Source organism: Theropithecus gelada, chromosome 4 (assembly GCF_003255815.1).
Source record: "Theropithecus gelada isolate Dixy chromosome 4, Tgel_1.0, whole genome shotgun sequence".
Classification (NCBI taxonomy): domain Eukaryota; kingdom Metazoa; phylum Chordata; class Mammalia; order Primates; family Cercopithecidae; genus Theropithecus; species Theropithecus gelada.
Window position 1 is genome coordinate 100,947,071 of NC_037671.1, and position 14,160 is coordinate 100,961,230.

At 35.3% G+C, this 14,160-nt stretch overlaps 1 protein-coding gene across 7 annotated transcripts in view; it reads left to right on the forward strand.

Annotated features, from left to right (window-relative positions):
- GRIK2 (glutamate ionotropic receptor kainate type subunit 2) overlaps nt 1–14,160 on the forward strand; it is a 705,435-nt gene that overhangs the window by 481,161 nt on the left and 210,114 nt on the right. For 6 of the 7 annotated variants that reach the window (XM_025382118.1, XM_025382120.1, XM_025382119.1 and 3 more), the window contains one exon: nt 5,415–5,621. In XM_025382118.1, coding sequence (XP_025237903.1) covers nt 5,415–5,621 — 207 coding nt within the window. Of the gene's footprint in view, nt 1–5,414; nt 5,622–6,663; nt 6,667–14,160 lie in introns of all 7 variants that reach the window. The other variant, XM_025382122.1, reaches the window with a different exon arrangement.

A 14,160-nucleotide genomic window follows, 5' to 3' on the forward strand; every position in this document is an offset into this window, starting at 1 on the left:
CTATGTGACATTCTGGAAAAGACAAAACTCTGGAGCTACTAAAAAGATTAATGGTTGCCAGGAGTTAGAGTGGAGAAAGAAATGAATACATAAAAGCATGGAGAATATTTAGGGCATTGAAACTATTTTGCACTGATACTACAATGGTGGATGCATGCCATTATACATTTGTCAAAACTCATAACATAGACAGCACCAGGAATGTGCCTATAATGTAAACTATGGACTGTAAGTGGTAATGACATGCCATTGAAGGTTCGTCCGTTGTGAACATGTACTGATATGGTGCTGGATGTTGATAGTAGGGTAGACTAGGCCTCTGGGAGGGGTAGAGAGATATGGGAAATGTCAATACCTTCTGCTCAGTTTTGCTGTGAACTTAAAATTGCTAGAAAAATTAAGTCTTAATTAATTAATTAATTTGAGACAGAGTCTTGCTCTGTTTCCCAGGCTGGAGTGCAATGGCGTAATCTCGGCTCACTACAGCCTCTGCCTCCCGGGTTCAAGCACTTCTCCTGCCTCAGTCTCCCAAGTAGCTGGGACTACAGGCATCCGCCACCACACCCGACAAAGTTGTATATTTTTAGTAGAGATGAAGTTTCACCATGTTGGCCAGACTGGTCTCAAACTTCCAACCTCATGTGATTCACTCACCTCGGCCTCCCAAAGTTTTGGGATTACAAGTGTGAGCTGTGATGCCTAGCTTAAGAAATCCATGAAAAGTTATTGGGAAGCTGAAATAATGAAATTATATTAAGAAGCTGATTTTTGCCAGATTTGTTTTAATTAATTCCCCAAACAACTTTACGTATATTGTTAAATATATTTAGAATTGAGAAAATTGAGTTATAAAAGTAACTAATTTATCAATAATTTATCCAGTTAGTATTTACTGGACACTGCCTACTATATGCTAGGTATTGTATTAGCATGGAAGATATTATAATGAGTTCATATGGATGTTATATTTTAGAAAAGTGAGACAAAAACCCCCAAGAGTAAACCAGCAAATAAATAAAACAATTGAAAATGACTTAAGTACTGTGAGAAAATAAATATAATATTGAGATAGAGAATAACAGAGAAGATTCTCTTTAGATAAAACTAAAGGAAAGATTTTATATTTAACTTGAGCCTTAAAGGAAGGAAAAGAGCTCACCATTTGAAGAGCTTTGTAGACAGACAGAACAACAGGTAAAGGGCTTTGAGGTGGAAAATTGCTTTGTATTTGTGAAACTGGGAGAAAACAGGATATCTAGACCTTAAGGAGAAGAAAATGGAGTTGAAGAGGGAAAGGTAAGTTTTAAGCCTTTATGAATATTTTATTCATTTAACATATGCGCCATGAGCACCAACTGATTGCCAGTCATTTTCTTCTATGCTCTGAGATAAATTAATGAACATAATCTCTAATTCCTCTATACTCATAGGTTTATGTCATAATAGGGGAAGAAAGAATTGCACGTACATCAAAAGATAAATAAAACTTCAGATGGGATGAGGGCTGTGAACTAAACAAAGCAGGGTAGAATAATGGAGAGTACCTTAGAGGAAAGAGATAACTTATATATATGTGGTTTCTTTGAAGTGAAATTTGAGCACAGGCTTAAATGATGAGAAAACAACCATGTGAAGATCTTAGGATAGATCCTCCCTGTCTCAAAAATAAATAAATAAAAAGCAAGTGCAAAGAGCAAAGACCTTGAGCTAGAAACGAACTTGGCAAGTTTGAAGACCAAAATGAAGGCCAATGCCTGAAATAAAATGAGAAAGAGAGGGAATAGAAGCTAAGCTCAAAGAGAATAGGCCTTGAAGACCAGGATAAATAGTTTTTATTTTATTCCAGTTTTAATGAAAAGCCACTGTGGGATTTTAAGCAAATGCATAATAAAAGCAGATTTAATTTTCACAAGATTGCTATGACTTTCTATGGAGAATGGACTGTAAGGGAAAGAAACGGAAAGCAAAAGAGGTAGTTACAATAGGAATTCGGATTAGAAATAAAGGTTACAGGAGCCATAATTCTAGCAGGGGCAGTACAAAGAAATTAGTGGAATCAGTATATATTTTGAGGGGAGAACTTGCAGCATTTACAAAGGATAAGACAGAGAGTTTGAGAGTGATTGCCTGGCTTTTGACTTAATCAGTTTTGTGAGTTGTGAAGCCTTTTACCGAGATGAGAGCAAGTGGTAGAACAACAGGTTTTAGAACCCATGGCAATGAAGTTGAATGTTATTCTAAACACACTGGGAATCTATGTGATGATTTCAAGTAGTAGCGGGGAGATAATTCAATGTATCCTTCAGTAAATTCCCTTGTGTTGCTCTGTAGCAAATGAGCTAAAAGAAAGGGAAGCAAAGATGATGACTCACGGACCAGTTTGAGTAGCAGAGTAAATGATGGTGCCATTTTCTAAAAGCAGAGAAAACTGAAAACATGTGAAAATTTTAGGGACAACAAGAAGTGTATTTGGGACATGTTAAATGTGAGACATAAAATCATGTCTATGAGACATAAAATCTTGCTGACAAGTGCTATTGGATATGTGTGCCTAAGACTTGCAAGAGGTGTGGGCCTAATGTATAAATTTTGAGGTCATCAGGATAAAGATATTATTGAATTTGATGTGTGTGGATCAGAAAAAAATAGGGATAAAATTTTAAGAAAAAAGGATGGGATCATAACTAATTTTAGGAACATCAACATTTAACTGAGAAATTATAATAATGGACCATGGAATGTGGGGCCAAATAATGAAGTAAGTCAGGAGGGGACTGATAAATAGGAGGGAAATGTGAGTTCACTGAATTGGGGGTCTTTGTGTGATTGAAGAGCATAAGCGTGGGTGTGATTAAACAATGAATTGGATGAGTGGGCTGTGAGAAATCCTAATTTTCTGACAAATGCAGGCTGCAGTTGTGACCATGTGGAAGACAGACTAGATTTCAATGAGGGAAATAATTTGGTAATGAGGAAATAAAAGAATTAAGAGATCAGCCGTGTTGGATACTTCATGTAGGTGGATTTTGAATATACTGAGAATAATAAAAATTAGAAAAAAGAATTACCATCCATAATCAAATATTTGAAAAGTAAAGGCTTCTCTTCCTACTTAATAAAACTTTTGAACCAGATTTCATGAAATGACAGCAATTATAGAGAGAGAGCCTGGTCTAGTGGGTGGCATGAGTCTCAGAGGAGCAGAAGTCATTGCACAAGGCAAGGGAACAAATGGTGTGGGAACAGCAATAAGGGGCAGGGAAAACACCAAATGTGCCTCTGTCTCCAAGGGATGTGGAGGTAATTGAAAATAGTCTGTAGGAAAAAGAGCTGAAAACCAAGCAATGTCTTCAGGGTACAGTCCAGCAGAGTAGGGAGATAAAATGGTCATCCTAAAAATTAGGTGGAGATATGGAATATGCCAATCTCTCATCAGGACTTCTTTAACACACAGTGGCAGCGTTTAGAAGGGTCAGAATAACAGGAGGTGAGGCTGCAGGGTACATACAACAGTATAGAGATAAGGTAAGTCCACAGAGACGGGAAAAAGATGAAAATAATCTTGATTATTTCTTAGATGAGTGTGGGCAAGCTGACACATGACTGTCATGTCTAAAACTCCTTTAGGATAGCTCTCATGGGATGGCTGTTGTTCTCCAGGGGTTGGGGAAGAGGGTGAGGACATTCCTAGGTGGACTGGCATGGGAATTTGCTAAGCTTTCTCACTCTGTAATAGCTTCCTGTAAGATAGCAGAGACTTTGCCCATGAGCAAATATTGAATAGCAGAACCAATTGTTGCACCTTGGTTTATTCATAGCAGCATAGTCTGCCATACCATGTGAAAGTACCTTCAATAAAATGTGCTAATGCATGGACTCTTTTTGCACTTAGTTAAGCATACAAATTTCTTACAGGGCCTAATTTGCAGAGCCTCACAAAAATTGACTCCTCACCCCTTTTTTATTCTCATCTTGTTCAGCCAACTAACTCACTTACTGGATGTGACTTCTGTCACACTGGTGCCAATTATCCTTTTCCTGAAACACTCCAGTATTGTGTTGATCTCAGGGCTTTTTACCATGCTGTGTCCTTGGCCTGAAATACTCTGTTTTCAGAGTTTCAAGTATCTAGACTCTTTTTCACCTGTTGGATTATACTTCATCTCTTACCTTCTCTGGAAAGGCTTTCAGGAAATTACTTAATTTTGTCTTGTCTTATTTTACCAAGTACCTTGCACTTGTTTTCTTTTCTATTTACCTATTTTATGTTTTTATACCACTTAGGAGAATCTGATAATATGTGTTGTATTTGTTTAGGCATTTGTTAAGTGTTTTCTTCTCTTTATCATGAACTTCGTGGCTCAAGGATTTCTATTTATATAGAGGAGGGCTAGCTCACAATAGGCACTCCATAAAATGATGTTGAATGAATGCATAAGCACTTGATAAAGATCACTTTCTCTCTCTCTCTCTCTCTCTCTCTCTCTCTCTATATATATATATATATATATATATATATATATATATATATTATTGAGATGGAGTCTCCCTCTTTTGTCCAGGCTGGAGTACAGTGGTGCAGTCTCGGCTCACTGCAAGCTCCGCTTCCCGGGCTCACGCCACTCTCCTGCCTCAGCCTCCCGAGTAGCTGGGGCTACAGGTGCCTGCCACCACGCCCGGCTAATTTTTTTTGTATTTTGTAGTAGAGACGGGGTTTCACCGTGTTAGCCAGGTTGGTCTCGATCTCCTAACTTCATGATCCGCCTGCCTTGGCCTCCCAAAGTGGTGGGATTACAGGTGCAAGTCACCGTGCCTGGCCTTCTTCATCTATATTTTAAAGTAAATTACTATTTTTAAACTGTAATTAAATATAGTAGTTGTAATTTTCATGGTTGTTGGGACAAAATGTGATTATATATATATAAAGTCCCCACTCTAATTCTTCGCATATAGTAGGCAATTAGTCAACAATTTTTTTCCTTCATTTTATCCATAGATTCCCATGGAAACAGCATACCAGATATTGATTAAATGATATAATTCAAATTGGGGTATTATCATGGTGAAATTAGATGTTGGATATCATGTATTATATAGCATATATTACATGTCACATGTTATTCATTATGTATAAGATTTATGGCGTAAGATATAAGATATAATGCATTTTTATTATATAGTTGTGGTGAGATTATAATAGTTAAGTTTCTTTTTTTTGTAAAGCACTATTATTTCCTACAAAACTTGAATTTTCTTTTAATATTCTAGACTTCATTAATTTTAATTAGAAGAAAATAAAGTTGACTTTGTCCTAAATAAATGAGAAATTTTTTGTCTTCTAAGAAAAGCTGTAATTCTGATGATTAGTTTCATGATTAACTGTTACCTTTTTTCTTCTTGTTCAATGTTTTCAGGAAGAACCCTATGTCCTTTTTAAGAAGTCTGACAAACCTCTCTATGGTAATGATCGATTTGAAGGCTATTGCATTGATCTCCTCAGAGAGTTATCTACAATCCTTGGCTTTACATATGAAATTAGACTTGTGGAAGATGGGAAATATGGAGCCCAGGATGATGCCAATGGACAATGGAATGGAATGGTTCGTGAACTAATTGATCATGTAAGTCCCTTCCCTCATTATTTATTAGTTTGTTATATGGCTACAAGGTTTACTCTTTTTTCTTGATGTGTGTGAGTAGTAACTACAAAGAGCAGTGATGTATTTCAAGTATGTATTTCCTTCAATAATTTTATTTAAGCTAGATAGTATTTGTCACTAAATATAAAAGAATCTAAGAGGGGTATATAGCCCTGTGTAGGTAAACAGATTACATTTTCCACAGAAACTGAGAGATGGAACATTATCTCTCTTGATTATTACATTTCAAGGAGATACTTCCCAGGTCCTTGAGAAACGCTTTCCTGGGCCATAACATTGGCAAGATGTAATTAGCTTTTAAAGGAGTTACATACATTTCAAAGAGAGAGGGAGAAAGGACCTATAACTATGAATTTTTAAAGTAAGTATTCTAAGAACAGGGGGTGAGGAGGGGTGTTTCTTTCCTTATTTTCAGTTGGAAGAATCAGACCTTTTATTTGTAATTAGAATTTAGTATTTAATTAGTATTTAGTATTTTTAATTAGCTCTTGCAATTGCAAGTGTTTGTTATTTTAGAAATAACATGTTTGTCACCTTCTTATTTCCATCCCTCCTTAAGGGGACCTTAAACATACAGGGTTTGGTATGATCTTTCAAATTCATTATGATCTAACCAAGATGGTTCTCGGTGGTACAATATGAAGATGCAACTTCAGATGGATATCTTAACTTTAAAAAGTATAATTCATAAATTTAGAAAAGGAGACTTTATTTCTTACAAAGGGTTGCAGTATGCTGGGTGGCCATTCGACAGGTTGGGAAGCATAGTCTCTGGTTGGAAGTCAAAAGCAGACACTTCAATGGAGGGGCAAAAGGAACAGGAATTTACGCTAAGCAGGGCGGCTGAATTATATATATATTTTTCCCAATAGGAGAAGTCATGAATATTTATGAAAGGAGAAACTTGTGCATGAGCATGAACATGCCTCTCCATGGATCCCATGTACAATAATGGTGGCATTAGCGTGGTCTGAGGGTGGAGTTTTCAGTGCTATGGCATCAGAAAGTGAAGCACAGGACATGAAAATCCTTACTAAGCATTCTCTAAAGATGGCTAGAACCATTCAATGGTCATGGTCTAACAGGCAAAAAAAAGAAAGGGCAGCATCAAGGTTGGTTGATATCACTGTTGAAGTCTTTTGAAAGGGCCGTTTTCTGTTTTCAGTGGTGAAGTCTTCTGAAAGGACTGTCTTCTTTAGGGAAGAAAGTCTAAAGGCAGTTAGTGAGGAGGTTGGTGTATAATGAGGCGTGTCTGCCTTTCTATCCTGTCATGGTTGAGAACTCCGTTTTCAAGGTTACTCTGGGGTTCCCTTGGCCGGGAAGAGGTCCATTCAGTTGTTTGAGGGGCTTTGGATTTATTTTTATTTCTCAGATATTAGGAGAAAGTGATTTTCTGAGGCGTTAGGTATTGTTAGTCCTTGAAAAAAGACCTTTTCCCTGAAAACATCATCCCCTCTTCTCCACTCTCCCATACTCAGTAGAGCTCCATAAAATAGTGTGCTAGTGAGCACTTGGTAGGGCAAAGGTGAGTTCAAATCCTAAGTCTTCAGCTGTGCAGTTGCATGCATTGAGAACACCTTCTTAAACACTTTGAAACTTAACTTTCTGAAACATAAGATAAAGATAATTTATATCATTTTAATAATTAGTAATGATATATGGGAATTTTCTAACAGTGTCTGACATATAGTATATAATCAATAAATAGAGATGTAACTAATAAGCCCAAACTTAGTGTCTTCTTACTTGTTCTGTCTTCTACTATAGTATTTATGAGTGTTTGTGTTGAGGGCTAAAACATAAAACATTTAGACAGTATTACAATGAGAAAGCTGTAGGGACTATAGCACTATTATGATTAAATTTGAATTTAATCATAGTCAATGAGATCAATATTAGGCTTTGGTAGTGAAGTTTATTAATTGGATCCTTTGCTGTCACAAATACACCAGTCCTTTCCTACCTAAATGACCTATATGTTGTGAATGGCAGTTTTATATTAGGATTAATTAAACATAGAGAAGCATTAGGAGAGAGTCAAATTCACTGTTAGATCAGCAATAGGCAAGATAAAGAAAAACAAAACAAATAATATTTAGTACCAATGAAGCAGGGACATCCTTATTTTTTTGAAAATTACTCTTAATATTTAAAAAAAGTCAAAGTACTCATTATAGATAAAATCAAAACATTTTTGGAACTTCTTATACTTAACAGTTTGATATTTTGTCAAATTTGAATTACACATATAGGGGACAAAGCTCTTGACCCGCTATAGTTTTGCTGAAAATCACTGATATGAGGTTAATTAATTAATAAGAGAAAGTACATACAAATTTATATTGTATATACTTGTATATACAAGACCCTTCAGAATGAAAACTCAACTTCCCAAAGAAGTACAGAAGCTCGTATTATCATCTTGAGGTTACAACGAGCATGGGGGCTTGCATCCTGGTAAAATAGTTTATGAAAAGGCAAAGAAAATGAATTCTATGGAGGAGCAACAAATGATTACTACAGAACAGAAATTAAGTTGTAAACATTTTTTGTTTTCTAGAACTTAAATGATGCTTGAAGACAATGATTATCTTGAAAAAGGGTCTGTTCAGATGTGGTTAGATTTTTTGTTTTCTTTCCTGTAATGGATAATGAGATTACAGAGAGGGAAACAAGAATACTTGTTCTCCTAGGCGGGTAAATTCTTTTTGTAGATAGGAGAAAAGTCTCTTCTAGTGATTATTGATCCCCAAGAGTTTTTAACTTAAAATACTCTGACAGTGAAGGATTTATTTTCTTTCTTAGATCTTTGAGGATCTTAATCCAGCATTTCTCAAATACATTTTATTCTCCTTATTATTAATTTTTTTAAGAGGATCTTTCTGTCACCCAGGCTAGAGTCCAGTGGTGTAATCATAGTTCACTGCGGCCCTGAAGCCCTTGGCTCAAGCAGTCCTCCTGTCTCAGCCTTGTGGGTAGACGTGCTAACATCCCTAGCTAATTATGTATTATTGTTATTGTTATTATTTTAGATATGTGATCTTGCTATGTTGCTCATGCTAGTCTCAAACTTCTGGACTCCAGGGATCCGCCTGCCTTAGCCTCTGTAGTAACTGGGATTATAGACATGAGCCACTGTGCCTGGCTTCAAATACGCTTGAAAAATTAATTTTGTGGAAACTTTGGTACATTTTAAAATGTTAATAATATATGTCCTACTACAGAGAAAATACGGAATCAAGCAATCTATTTTGCTTTTCCTTTATATACTAATAATCTACTCTTTCAGTCCTAACATATTTTCCATGGGGCTGATCATCTTTTGAGTTTTTATGATGATTGATGACTTGAAATTTTTTGGTTAGCTATAAAAAGTTGATAACTTTTGAAAGTTATCAAACTGATTGGAATCTAAATTAGGATGTTATTTTATCAAATCCGTTCGCTGCATTCATGATCTTCTGTATTGTACTGTATATTTGGTATAATTTATCTGCTTGAAATATACTGAAAATAACTAGGAGACATAAATAATAATGGTGCAGAAAACGTTCAGCATTCAACAATATTTATTGAAAGAATGACACAAATATTTCACAATGTTCCACAACAAACATGAAACTCAAGCACCACGGTCTTTAGAGAATATGGCCACGTATATTCCAAATGCTTTTATTGTTAGATTGCCTTCCAAAAGTCCCAGTGAAAGTTTCTGTTCAAGGGCCAAGAAAACAGGGCCATACCTTCTTCTTGAAATTAAAGCATCATAACCTTTTATATTCTATTTTATAAAATATTTTATCACATTTTTCATTCTTAAAGGGAAGCTTAGCTATTGAGCCTGCCATAGTAGAGATGACCACACAGAAACTTACTAATGCAACCATTTTATTAAGTTGGGTATACATTTTACTTGTAGCTTTGGGTTGTGGTTTTTTTTTTTTTTTTTGATAGCTAATAACTCATTTGTGGGCTCATGAAACAACTGTGATAAGCATCTTATTCATAAAGTCAACTAGAATTATTTATTAGCATAAGGGAAAACACCTAAGCTGCAATAAGCTACCACAACATATTATTATGGGACTGCTTAAAGTGACAAGGGCAGTAAAATTACTTTGAAATCTCTGGTGATGTTTGCCTTGGCATTGGAAAACCTCAGAGAATATTTATGCTTGTAGACATCCATGCATAAGCGAACAGAGTAATGCACAAAGTATCTGTAAGGACAGGTTGCAAATACATCTCAGATTTGTCCCCACCTTTAGTTTTTCACCCACCCAAGTAGCTCACACGTTTGCCATTTTATTATGTCTCTATTATATACTTCCTGCCTTTAATATCATCTCCAGGAATGCATATATACATTACAGTCAGATTTTCATTTAATCAGCAATGTTATCTCAAACCTTTCTCACTGAAATCATTACAGAGATACTGAAAGATTACAGTATATAATTTCAGGTACTCATGTTGGCCTTTAATTTCTTTTTCTTTGTCCCCTGACACCTGATGATTTGTGCAGTCCTCAGCTCTTTCCTCTTGTCGACTGTTTAATGTCCATCCCCAGGGTTCTCTGTTGGGGCTCTACTCCAAAAGGCTTTGTGTGCCATTTTATTCTTCTAAAAAGCCTACTTTCTTTGACACCTGTAGAACTACTACTTCTGGTACTTAATCATAGATATTCCTTATTACTTGAAATTCTTTATCCTTTCATCTTTCACACAGACTAATCCCAGCTGGAGGCAAAATTTCAGAATATCCTTAAGCCAGTGTTCTGCTGGCAATTCTCTGACCTATTGTCATAATACTGATAAAATGTGTGTGGGAATACTGTGTGCTCATACTCAACAGATCTACAGTTACTTCTTAACTGTGCAAATGTGGGCACCCTCTCTCTAACTTTTCTGTCTCTCTTACTCTCCGCTGTAGCTTGGGGAAAGTTTCTTACTCTGTCTTGAGTGACTTCTATCATTTATACAACGGGAATAATGATGCTTCATTGAATGACGATGTGGATTAAACGTTAATATCAGAGAATAGAGAAGGACTATAGCCTTCTTTAACTTAGTTAAATACATCAGTCAGACGGCAGAGATTGGGTGTATTTGAGGAGACACAACAGAAGGAAAACCGTAATGACAGGAAGCAGGAAAAATTTAAATGCTGCAGGACAGTGATGCAGATCCCTCTGTAGATATTAGGCCCCTCATGCCTCAGTGTATGAAAAGCTCCTGGCACTGTTGGGTAATCTCATGCCTATAAATACAAATTTTTCCTTTTTAAAACCTGACCCCTAGTTAAAAAACTGCTACCTAACCTGGGTTGCAACTAAAGAAATAGCATAGAAACCATTCTAAGACTGAACTACTTAATGGGTTTTCAAATCAGATTTGAGAACTAAACTCTAATTTGGGACATGAATACATTGCACAGGACTTAATGTACTGAGTGGCAAATAGGAAATAAGAAAAGTAGTTATTATTATTACTATTAAAATTATTATTATGGTTAATGTATCCAAAAGGGTGTCAATGTTTTTGAATGTTGCTATATTTTGTCTATTCAACCCCATGAGCTAGTTTACAGGATTACTGTTGAACCATGATTATATTTAAAACAAATAATTGACCAAATGTGTGCTATAATGCTATTAGAGAAAAGGAGCATTTAAAAACAGATTTCTAAAGCCACATTAGTCATTCCTTTACCCCATTAGAATTGTGTAGACTGTGAGAAATTATCTAAATAGTAACATTTAAAGTTTAGCTCTTTTATAAGTGCCAAACATCTTTACAACTTCTTTGTCTTTAAAGAGATTTGTGTTTTAATATAATTAACCATTTGATGTAGGTAAAAGAGGGCATTGAGTAATAAATGCTTATTTTTTAAAGTAGGGTCATTTTTGTAGCTTCAAATGTTGAAATTTTAGAAGTGAACAAAACTTGATCATTTGACAGGTTTTCTTAACAGAATGAGAAAGAAAGTCTGTTTCAGCTTAGAAAACAACTCAGTAAAATGAGAGGTCTGCTGGAATCTAATTCGGTATTTTACATTATTTTTAAAAAGACCCATGATGCCATGGATTTCCAGCTGTCTGAATGCTTCCCAGCATGCTGCCTTGGCATTGCAATTGGTTTTTAATATTATCAAGCCTTTTATGATTCATAAATGAGCCTTGGAGGACCTCACTACACTTTGCTTTTGCCTCCTGATTGCTCTTTTATTATATGTGAGGAAGGAAATCAAATATTTGTTTTTCAGGGAACTTAAAAAGGCTCCAGGTATTATCACAAAAATGGAAACACTAAATCAAAAAGCAGTTTATTCTAAATGGGAATTGACTTGCACAGCCATAGCTTTGAATTTTGACAATACATTGTTTAATTTTGCATCCTAGTTGAGGCACTCTGGTACTTCCTGTGAAAATAAACACAAAAGCTAGGCACGGTGATTCACGCCTGTAATCCCAGCACTTTGTGTAGTCAAGGTGGGCAGATCACCTGAGGTTAGGAGTTCGAGACCAGCCTGGCCAACATGGTGAAACCCCGTCTCTACTAAAAATACAAAAAAGTTAGCCGGGCGTGGTGTTGCATGATTGTAATCCCAGCTACTTGGAAGACTGAGGCACAGGAATCACTTGAACCTGGGAGGCGGAGGTTGCAGTGAGCTGAGATCATGCCACTGAACTCCAGCCTGGGCAACACAGTGAGACCCATCTCAAAAAAAAAAAAAAGAAATACAAATTAAAAAAAAATCACAACCACCAACAACAAATGAAGACTGTTGGGGAGTAGAAATACTATTATTATTGTTATTTTTAAAATGTTGGCAAAAATAGCTAAAATCAGAAGTACAAATTTGTAATTTCCTATGACCCAAAATTAACCTATTTATTAACTTTGCTTCAAGTGTCTCTTTATTGTAAAAGTTATAAAATATTACAAATAACGTTGAAGTGCCTTCCTCACCATAGTTTTTCTCAATTTAGTATTTTCCACATCAATCATAAAATATAAAACTACATTTTCCTCATCCCTCTCCAGGTGTAGCCATTATCTTAAGTTTGGTGTTCTCCTGGCACATTTTGTATAAATCGTTCAATAGTACTATGTAACAGGATTATATCATTTTTTTTAGTCTTCTACTGATAAACATTCAAAATGCTATAATTGAAGATGCACATCTTATCTTCCGTAGCACCTACGCAAAAGCTTTTCCATGATATATGCTTATTTCACATTGCATGCCTGTAGCAAAATCTCATGTACCCCATAAATATATGAAATATATGAACAAGGAATTGTTGATCAGAGTTCATGTGTTTTTTCCCCAATTTTGTTAGGGACCGCATCTGAAAAACAAATTTCATTAGATATTAAAAAGATTTTTCTCCAAAATATTTTTACTAATTTACATGTCTACCCATAGTTTATAAGAATTTCTATTCCTCTGCAAAATCATTAGTACTTGAGATTAGACTTTTAGACTAGACTATTAAGAGTATTTGACTATTTGAATTTGGTCAAATAGTATGGTGAGAAACAGAATCAAACTGCTTTAATTTTCAGATACTCATAATTAGCCATTCTTTTTCTCCATATTTAAATAGGCTTTTTAATTTCCCCGTCTTTGAATTCTCCTTTGACTTCATTCCTTCTTATTCATGCATAGTAATTTATTATATTTTCTGAGTGCCTATAATGCAAATATTTCCCCCAGCCAAGACTTTATCTCTTAATTTCATTGTGTGTGTGTGTGTCCATGTGTGTGAATGTATGTGTGTGAATGTATGTGTGTTTACATATGGAAGTTTTAAAGTTTTAGTTTGTCACATTTAGTCATTTTTTAAATGGCTTGTGATGTTTGTGATTTGTTGGAAAAATTCTTTTGTAACTGAAGCTCAAAAAGATATTTTCCTATTTTTTAATATTCTTAATGTTTTTATTTCTCAAATTTAGTTCTTTCATCTAGTTGTAGTTTGTTTATTAAGTCCATACTGATTGGACCTCAACCTAAGTGAAAGCCTGAATTCCTTTCAGCCCGTTTATGAAGCAGTACCCCTGCAACACACCAAATTCTGCTACAACATGTATGCCAGTAATTTTCTCTTCTTTGTAATAAAGAAACTTGAAAAGCAAGTAATTTTTACTTTTAAAGAGACATTCTGTGAATATCATCTGAGATGATAGAGATATTGGGAATTATGAAAAGTATGTGACATTTTTTAAAAGGGCTAATACAGTTATTTTGAAACGTTTTTCTTAACGAGAATTTAAACAGTGAGCTGCCGAGGATATAAACAAACTGGCTCAGCGATGGGGATATTTTGAAATTTAACCCAGAAACATGGGCTATCACAGATCAGTGTACTTCTGATTTATGCTATACTAGGTTATGATTCATTAGAAATTGTCCCAAGATAGAGCCTCAACAACCATTTATTGAATGTATATTCTGGGAAAGACACTATAACCACAGCAGTAATAATAGTTCTCAA